A 9,887-nucleotide genomic window follows, 5' to 3' on the forward strand; every position below is an offset into this window, starting at 1 on the left:
CCAGGGTGGTTACCTGTAGCACAAGTGGGGCAGGATCTCCTCCCTGTCTCGAGGGAGAACCTAACAGATGTGGTGGTTGACACAGGCACTCCAGGGGAACCCACCCAGCTGCAGAGAAAGGGAGCCCAGCCCTCCACAGAAAGTGGGAGAGACCCACATGTGGACATGATGAGAGACTCTGGAGGCAATTGTGATGGTAAGTGCTGGCCTGCTTCCCCCGACCCTTAAGGTGAAAGCTGACAGGGTGTTTAGTTCATTCAAGCTGCTATAATACAATACCACAGAGTGGATGGCTTATGAACAACAAACATTTATTTCTCACAGTTCTAAACGCTGGCAAGTGTAAGATCAAGGCGCCAGCAGATTCAGTGTGTGGTGAGGCCCTGCTTCCTTTTTCATAGTGGCCATGTCACCATGTCCTCATGGCAGAAGGGCACAAGGATTCTTTCTGGGGTCCCTTTTGTAAGGACACTAATCCCATTTATGGGGACTCCACCCTCATGACCTAAGCACTGCCCAAGGGCACCACTTCCTAATACCATCACTTTGGAGATTAGGTTTCAATATAAGAGTTTTGGGGGGAATACAAACATTCAGTCCATTGCATACAGGTTTGGATTAGGGAGAGAATAGTAGGAAAAAAGTAAGGAGTTATGGGTCACATATGATTTTTTATTATCCTGTATTCCTCCCCCAACAGATTCCAAAGATCTGGACCTGCAAGCTACCCAGTGCTTTGTGGAGACAGAGAATCAGAGCCTGGAAGGTGAGGACAGCTCCATCATAGGGATACTGGTGCAAGCAGGAGGTGAGAGATTAGACTAGTGGTCCTTGAAGGGTGTGAGAGCTGGCATGGCCAGGGTTGGAGACCGAGAATGGGCCTTTGAGTTCTGTGGAGGAGCTATGCTTAGGCCATGTTTTCCTGTGCAGCAGTCAAGAGCATGGAGGATGAACCCACCCAGGCTTTCATACCCCAAGAACCTGGCCCTTCCTATTGCAGCTCCCAGGACCCAGGTATAAGAAACTCCCCTTCTCTGTGCCCCTAACTTAGCATCCTTGTTTTATCCCTCTAATGTTTTTTTTTCATATTCTTCAATTATTTTGCTGATGTTTCTCTATCTCATTAGAAAAAAATGCCAATTAACTTGGACCCATAGAGCAGGTAGTCTAACATAAGTTTTAAGAGGCTACTGTGAGAGCTTTTATATGAAGGTATGGTCTTACTTTTTGAGACAAATATTAAATGTTACAACTATCCTCATTATTCCCAGCTTTCCTTTAATGACCCATATAGATTTATTGTTCATGAATATATCTTAATCCTATCCTATTCTGTGTCTCTCTCTCTCTCTCTCTCTCCCTCTCTCTCTCTCTCTCTCTCTCTCTCTCTCTCTCTCTCTCTCTCTCTCTCTCTCTCTCTCTCTCTCACTCAACTTCAGGCGCCCTGGATGAGCCATGGGAGATCTTGCCTACACAGCCATTCTGCTCAAAGGAGTCAGAGGCCTCTGAGACCCATCCCATTGCTGCCCACCTTGAGGCCCGTGGCTCTTGCCCCTCTCCACCTGGGGCACCTCCTCGAGACCAGCATCCAGAAAGCCCAGTTCACACAGAGCCCTTGAGGGTTCAAGGCCGAGGGATGCAGAGTGTGGAGAAAGGCATGCGTACACCAAGAGAAATAGCAGAGCGGGTGACCCCCAGAGAGGGCTATTGGAGAGGGAAAGCAAGAAACTGCCACCGGAAGGAGAGAGACAAGATGTGATGGGAGAGGAAGAATTAACTCGGGTGATGCAAGACAGGGAGAGGAAACAGGTGTTGGCTAGAGCCACTCAGAGACAAGAATCTGAGAAAACGGTGAAAGGTGCAAGTACGGAAAAGTATGTGGAGAGTGAAGATAGAAATTGAGACACCCAAGGAGCTACAAAAGAAAAGGATAGTAAAGCAGACTTTTGTAAGAGAAATAGTTGAGAGAGAAGCAGAGAAACTGGCACGAGATGGGCTAGAGGCCAACGTACCCAAAGTGACACTGGAGGGAGGCTCCTGGAGAGGGGACGCAGAGCGGGGGAGCCAGGCCCAGAAAGGGCAGGCCTCCAGTCCAGCAGCAGGGCCTGAAGTCGGGGCAGGAGACCTTCAGGGACTAGCTTCAGCCCCGGGAGCTTCTGGGATCCAGTCAGGTGGAGAAAGGGGAGCGCCAGGAGGCAGGGGGCCCACAGTACTACCTAGCCCTTGTGACACTCATCCCCTCGGTAACTGCTTAGACCTCACCCATACTGTCCTTACTTTCTGTCTAGGCCACTTGAACTACAAGATGCCACCTGCTGAGAAGGCTTCTCAGGTGAGAGCTGCTTTCTCTGCCCCCCCCACCCCACAAGTCACATCTGCACCCCCTCCACTGCCCTCCCCACACTGTCTTCCATTTTCACACTCCTTAGTTGGCTTCTGTCCCTTTACCTTGACACCTGTTGTTTTCCATATGTCTGTTTCCCAAGTTCTGTCTCCCTCTACCTGACTCAGAAAGAAAGTCCCTTTCTTTGTGTTCCTTCCGTCTTTTCCCAACTGTCCGTCATCCGTATACTGAGAACACTATAGTGGTGGTGTGGGGCGAGGTGGGTAGGCAAGAAGACGACTTCCTCCCCGGGCAGCTCCCAGTCTAATAGGAGATGGTCACAAACAGAAAGAGCAATGCCAGTGTGCACACTCTAACCCTAAACAAGTCTCCAGAGCAGTATGGAGTCCTATCTTCCCCCTGCCTCTCCCTCCCTCACTTGCTTCTCTTTCTCCCCAGGGTGACCCAGAACCCCTAGGTGCTTATCTGCCTCCGACAGGACCTGAAGCCGCAGCCCCACTCCCAGACCTTCTCATTTCTCAGAGCCAAAAGCATCCTGCACCTCAGCCCCTCTTCTCTCCCTCTCCACCTTCAGAGCCGCCCATTCCCAGAACCAGGCAAAAGAGCGCTCAGGAAGCTCCAGAGACTCCCTTGTCCTCGGAGCTGGACCCTCTCTATGCAAAACCCAAAGTCAGGCCCCGAGGATCCTCCAGGATGACCCCCTCTCCAGTTTCTTCTATAGCCTTGGAGCCCCAGCCCACCACCCCCACAGACCAGCCCGTCAGCCCTGAGCCCACATCTTGGGCCACTCGGAGAAGGACACATAGGTCCCCTGCCCCAGTTGTCCTCACAGCCCCTGAGCTGCAGTCTTCCACCGCCAAAGACCAGCCTGTGACTCCCAAAAATACATCTCGGGCCAGTCGGGGCAGGATACATAGATCTTCTGTCAAGACACCTGTCACCCCCAAACCCACATCTCGGGCCAGTCGGGGCAGGACACATAGATCTTCTGTCAAGACACCTGTCACCCCCAAGCCCATATCTCGGGGCAGGACACATAGGTCTCCTGTCAAGATCCCTGAACCAATTGTCCCCACAACCCCTGAGCTCCAGCCTTCCACCCTTACAGACCAGCTTATCACCCTCAAACCCACATCTCGGGCCAGTCGGGGCAGGACACACAGGTCCTCTGTCAAGACCGACCAACCAATTGAATCCACAGCCCCTGACCTTGAACCTTCCACTCCCACAGACCAGCCTATTCCCCCTGAGCCCATCCCTCAAGCCAATTGCAGCAGGAGGCCAAGGGCCACTAGGAAGCATGGGTTCCTTGCAGCTCCCATTGTTCACAACCCCTGCACTGCACCCCCTGAACCTGACTCCCATTCTGCAAGGACCCGCAGGCGAGGAGCAGTGAGAGCAGCCGAGTCCCTTAAGACCCTTCCTGAGCCTGCCTTTGCCCAGCTTCCTCAGGCTACCACTCATGTTCCTCAGATCCAAGAGGTAGAAGCAGCAGGTAGATACAGGTCCACTCCAGAGCCCCAGCCTAAGGCCTCTCAAAACCATAAGAGGCCTTTAGGGACTGTGGATTCACCCCCACTTCAGAAACGGCTCCGAAGAGGGGACATCCCCCAGAAGACAGAATCCCTCAAGAAAGAGGTGAGTAGAGGCCTGGGGCTATGGAGCTGGGAAAGGGCTTGGGCTCAAAAACTCCACCGTGATCCTTCTCAATCCCAGAATGAAGTGATCCCAGGACCAGGCAAGAGAAAGAGAGACCAGGCCGAGGAGGAGCCCAAGGGAATGCCTAGCCGCAGCCTCCGACGGAGCAAACCTAACCAGGAGTCCACAGCCCCCAAAGTAGGAGAGAACGGTCATGGGGCTTTGTGGGAGGAGACCCAGGGGACGTGGGAGATGGGCACTGATGGCACTGGTTTCTGTGACCAGCTCAGGTTAACTCCCTCTTCAGGTGCTCTTCACAGGAGTGGTGGATGCCCGGGGAGAGCGGGCAGTGCTGGCCCTGGGGGGAAGTCTTGCCAGCTCAGTGGCAGAGGCGTCCTACCTGGTGACTGATCGAATCCGCCGGACAGTCAAGTTCCTGTGTGCCCTGGGGCGGGGAATCCCTATCCTTTCCCTGGACTGGCTGCACCAGGTGAGAGGCCAGCAGATGAGGACAGACCAATAGAGAGTGACGGAAGAAGACTGCTCGCCTAGCACTCTAGACAGTGGTGGGAGGAGGAGGGGCAGGAAGGAAGGGGTGAGTAAGGCAGAAGGCTTAGTTCAAAAGACACTTTGTGATTTCTGGGGTAGCATTGGTGGCTTACGCTACTACTAAGCCATCGCAGTGGCTGCCTCTGCTGAAAGAACTCACACCAGAGGAAGAAGGGTTACTAAATTAGGCCAGATTTTGCTAACTGGAAATAGTATAACAGTGCTGCTTCCTGGAAGGAGAAGGACCTGAAGCATGAATAGATTCCCTTATGCTGTGTTCTGTTTTGTCTTATAATGACAACAAAATGTACACTTGAAAAAAACAAAACCTTTCAGTGTATGAATTCCGTGAAGCTAAGTTTCCTGTTAAAATAGAATGCTTTGAAGAGGCATTGTAAATTCCATTTTTGTAAGGTAATCATGATTATCCTTGGTTAAAACACTTTGAGTTCCCCATAAATACGAGGCAGCAGAGCTGGGTGGCTGGCCTGAGCTCTGACACTGTCTTCTGTCCTTAGTCCCGCAGGGCCGGTTGCTTCTTGCCCCCAGATGACTATGTGGTGACTGACCCTGAGCAGGAGAAGAACTTTGGCTTCAGCCTCCGAGATGCCCTGAGCCGCGCTCGGGAACGAAGGCTGCTGGAGGTGAGAGGCTGTGTTCCCATGCTTCAGCCCTCCCTCCAGAAGTTTCCCAACAGTCCACTGCCTACACCATTTTCTTCCTCTTAGGGCTATGAGATTCATGTGACCCCTGGAGTCCAGCCTCCTCCAGCTCAGATGGGAGAGATCATCAAATGCTGTGGAGGCACTCTCCTACCCAGCATGCCCCGCTCCTATAAGGTACGTTCTGCATCTGCGGAGGTGACAGCTAAAGTGGCTGGAATGGGAAAGGGCTGGAAGACAAAATGGAGGTACAGGTGGGAATATAGGGTAGTGGGAGGGTGAGAGAAGACCTATGGTACAGAAAGAGATAGGAAAGAGGGAATAGGTCTGCTGATTCCAAGTGGACTTAGTTCTATTTTGTAGTTTTAATAATTGCAAATATACCTAAAAGGAGAAAGAAGAATGTAGTGAACCTCCATATACCAATCCCTCAGAGTCAACAGGTTAGTTTAGATTTTGCTACATATGCTCTATGTATCCCTTTTTTTCTTTTTCATTTTCTTTACTGAAGTATTTTAAAGGAAAGTGCAAACATCATATTATTTCCTCCTACATGCTAAAAATACACATCTCTAAGAAATATGTACATTTTCTTACATAAACACAATGCCATTATTGATCCATAACAAAATTAACAATAGTTTCTCGGTCATTTTCTCCTACTCCATTAATCACATTTCTCCAGTTGTCTGAAAATAGCTTTCTGCAGTTCATGTCAGGATGTAGACAAGGTCCGTGTGTTGCTGCAGTTGTTACATCTCTTAACTCTCTTTTACTCCAGGGCGTCCCCGCAGCCCACCCAGCCCTTTTTATGCCAGTGACTTCCTGCAGCAACTAGGGCAGCTGTCCTTTTAGAATGTTCCTCAGTCTGGATGTTTCTGCTTGCTCCCTCCCTGTTGTGTCATTTATCTTATTCATCTACTACATTTCCTGTAAATTATGGTTAATCTGGAAGGCTTCAATAAATTCAGGGTCAACTTTCTGGCAAGAATGCTTCATAGACAATGCAGTGTGCTTCGTGTGGCTTCCTATCTGGAGCTGCTGTCTTAGTGATGCTAAAACTGATGAGTGGGCCCTACGCCTATTTCTAGGGGACTTTCCCCCTGACTTTCTGTCTGTGCTCTCTGTCTTCCCCAGCCTCAGAGAGTTGTGGTCACGTGCTCCCAAGACGTCCCTCGATGCTGCATTCCATTTCGGGTTGGGCTGCCGGTCCTCTCACCTGAGTTCCTGCTGACAGGGGTGCTGAAGCAGGAAGCCAAGCCAGAGGCCTTTGTCCTTTCCACGTTGGAAATGTCATCCACCTGAAAACCCCACCCCAGACCAATAAACGTATTAGAAAATATTTGGGAGAAAAAACTTAGGGCTTGGAAAAGGAGTGGGGTGTACTGATAGGAGGCTTATGGGTAAACAAAGATAGGGAGATTGGGAGCCACAGATTTTCTTAAATGGCCATTTAAAGTCGGCTACCCTCGTGCTCAGATGTCTTAAGTGGTTCTCATCTCTAGCTGGACTGATGTACTACTGCGCGGTGGTACGCACAGTGTCCTGCCTCCCATTTGGAAGCCATCTCGCGTCCTCTTCATTTATTGGGGTTCTTAATTATCCTCCAAAACATAGTGGAAACAATTTTGGTGTCAGGAACTTGAAGGATGTGAGTAACGTTGAGGGTGGAGTTATGGAACGCTACTGAAATACTTTCCTCTCTCCTGGCCCCATCTTGTCAGAAGCGTCCTTTGGCTTTGACTTTGAGTAAGTCCTTGCACTTTTCTGGCCTGCTTTTCCAGTATTTATACAGTTAGAGCTTAGGCTTAACCTCTGTGATAAATAAATATTCACTCTGTGCCTTATGGTGTAGTGCAGTGTTTTTAATAGGTTTTTTATATATAACATTTCTTAAATTTAGGTTTTAAAAGTTGTTTGAGGGGCGGACAGGTGGCTCAGTTGGTTGGAGCGCACGGGCTCTCAACCACAAGGTTGCCGGTTCAACTCCTCAAGTCCCGCAAGGGGTGGTGGGCTGCACCCCCCGCAACTAGCAACGGCAACTGGACCTGGAGCTGAGCTGCGCCCTCCACAACTAAGACTGAAAGGACAACAAATTGACTTGGAAAAAGTCCCGGAAGTACACACTGTTCCCCAATAAAGTCCTGTTCTCCTTCCCCAATAAAATCTAAAAAAAAAAAAAAAAAAAAGTTGGTTGATTACAAGGATATGGAGAAATTGGAACCCTTACACATGCTGGTAGGAATGTAAAATGGTTTAGCCGCTGTGGTACACAGTTTTTGATAGTTACTCAAAAAGTTAAACATACAATTACTGATGAAAATATTCCCCAGCAATGAAAATGACCCAGCAATTCCACTTGTAGGTAAACATCTGAAATAATTAAAATACTTTTTCACAACTACTTGTATACAAATGTTCATATCAACACTTCACAAGAGCCAAAAGATGGAAACATAAATGTTCATCAGGGGATGAATGGATAAACACGTGGCAGACGTGTAAATGGGTTGTTATTCAGCCACAAACAGGGATGAAGTGCTGATCCATGCTGCAGTGCGGAACATGACCCTCAAAAGCATTATGCCAGATGAGAGAAGCCAGACACAAAAGTTCACATTGTCTGATTCCAATGACATGAAATACCCAGAATAGGTGAATCCATAGAGAGAGTGGTGGTTGCTAGGGGTTGGGGGAAGAGAAAAGGGGAAGTGACTGCTCACTGGGCCCAGGGTTTCCCTTAAGCTGATGCAAATGCTTTGGAACTAGGCAGAGGTGGTGGTTGCACACGTTACAAATGTACCGAATGCCACTGTATTGTTCTCTTTAAAATGGTTCATTTTATGTCATGTGAATTTCACTTCAATAAAAAAAATTGGTTGGGGCGGCTGATTAGCTCAGTTAGAGCACTGTGCTCTTAACAATAAGGTTGCCAGTTTGATCCCCACATGGGCCACTGTGAGCTGCGCCCTCCACAACTAGATTGAAACAACTATTTGACTTGGAGCTGATATCCTGGAAAAACACACTTAAAAATTAAAACTTTTAAAAAATTGGTTGATTAGTTTTGTGCATATTTCTGCAGATAAGTTATACGTAAGTTTGAAAAATTGATGTAGTAAAAATAGCATGAGCTTTGCCAGACACCATACTGGCTTTTAAACGTAGGACAAAATAAATGTCAGTCCTCTTGCCCAGTTCAAAGCCTCATACTGTGTGAAACTGTCCACGTCATTGAGGTCCATGGAATTCCTTACAGTATCTGCTGTCTCTCTAGCCCCACTTAGCACTCCCATTTCATGACTAATATCTAAGTGTCTCAACTTAAACTACCAGAGAATTCCACAGCTTGTAGCACATTGTGTAATAAGTGTCTCTGTCAGGGGCCTGGCAGGAAACTATGGCACGAATCAGGATAATTTGGGGAGAGTTTCATAAAGTAAAAAGTACAGAGAAGCAGGCAGAGTGTAGAGAAATCACAAAGAATACTGCAGTACCCACAGCTGTGTGGTGACTACCTCTAAACCCAAAAGTATGAGAGGAGGGCCCCATTCTGGAGAGGGCTCCCTCAGTAAAAACTGATTTTCATTGATGTACGAATCCATGCAAGACAACTTCGTGAAGCAGAAAGCAGGGTGGAGTGAATCTGGAAGGGAAACATAAGATGTCTAGTACAGTACACAATAGCACTGATTCCGAGGTGGGAGTGCTGAGCCTCGGTGAGGAAGAAGGAATGTGGAGAGGCTGAGATGCTTGGCAGTGCTCTCATCCGAGCCCACAGGACTAGCAGCTCTGTAATTCTCATCTGGGGAAATTTTATCTCTTTGGGCCTGTTTTTTCTATAAGTTGAGGGAATTAGTTTAATGATGTCTAAGATTCATACTGTGGTGATAGCTGTGAGTAGGTCCTTAACTCCACGATCTTTCAGTCTGATGGCGAAAACCTTACTTTTACTTTGCTTTGTGGATATGTTTGTATTACAAACAGGTCTGTGGGGAAAATGTGTTAACTCAGAAGATCTTAGTGGTTTCTGAGTAGTAAGGGGAATCCAGCTGATGAGGTTGCAGGGTAAAGTCATAGATAATAAATTCATAGATAATTACAAGCTTGGGTAAAAGTAGACTACTGCCAGGGCTTACAACTGTAATACGTAAAGCTTTCTACCACAAATATTTTCACATTTTTATTCTCATGGTTACAAATCAACAGCCTTTGGCATTATTAGAACAAATCTTTTAGTGTTACAGAGAAGTTCTCTGCCCTTCTTAGCAAGTGGAGAAACAATAACCCAACTTTTTCATAAGTTACAGAACAAGCGTTATTTTGTGGTAAAACAGTCGTTCATTTTTCAATCTAACAAGATGTAATAAGTGACTCAGCTTTGGGTTCTCAGCCGTTGTCTCGCCGTTCATTATGTGTTCACTGAGGCTTTAGAACCTCTGACTCTGGCTGTTTTCCAGCTGGGGCTGTTAAAGAAAGGGGGTTTCTACCGCTGTTTCCAAGAACCCAGCAAGAGAGGAACTGCTTTCATTTTAGATGGGAAAACCAGCCGAGGTGGGATTCAACCCACCTGAGTGGCTGCAGAGCCAGTGTCCTTTCCCCTCTCACTTGGGATTCTAACCTTCCCTCTGTGACGCGGAGAGGGCAGGCTGGGGACAGGCACCCGGGCCTCCGCCCTGCCGCGAGTGGCAGAA

The 9,887-nt window shown here is 48.2% G+C and overlaps 1 protein-coding gene across 1 annotated transcript in view; it reads left to right on the plus strand.

Annotated features, from left to right (window-relative positions):
• Positions 1-7,035, plus strand: part of MDC1 (mediator of DNA damage checkpoint 1) — a 13,897-nt gene extending 6,862 nt beyond the window's left edge. Inside the window, 12 exon segments of the mRNA XM_081042786.1 lie at positions 5-8; positions 11-196; positions 701-808; positions 931-1,014; positions 1,440-1,655; positions 2,289-2,332; positions 2,783-3,982; positions 4,061-4,180; positions 4,290-4,472; positions 5,050-5,175; positions 5,260-5,370; positions 6,331-7,035. Coding sequence (XP_080898912.1) covers positions 5-8; positions 11-196; positions 701-808; positions 931-1,014; positions 1,440-1,655; positions 2,289-2,332; positions 2,783-3,982; positions 4,061-4,180; positions 4,290-4,472; positions 5,050-5,175; positions 5,260-5,370; positions 6,331-6,498 — 2,550 coding nt within the window. The 3' untranslated portion in view covers positions 6,499-7,035.
• Positions 7,036-9,887: the final 2,852 nt, after the last annotated feature.

This window comes from Rhinolophus hipposideros (genome assembly GCF_964194185.1).
Source record: "Rhinolophus hipposideros genome assembly, chromosome: 3".
Classification (NCBI taxonomy): domain Eukaryota; kingdom Metazoa; phylum Chordata; class Mammalia; order Chiroptera; family Rhinolophidae; genus Rhinolophus; species Rhinolophus hipposideros.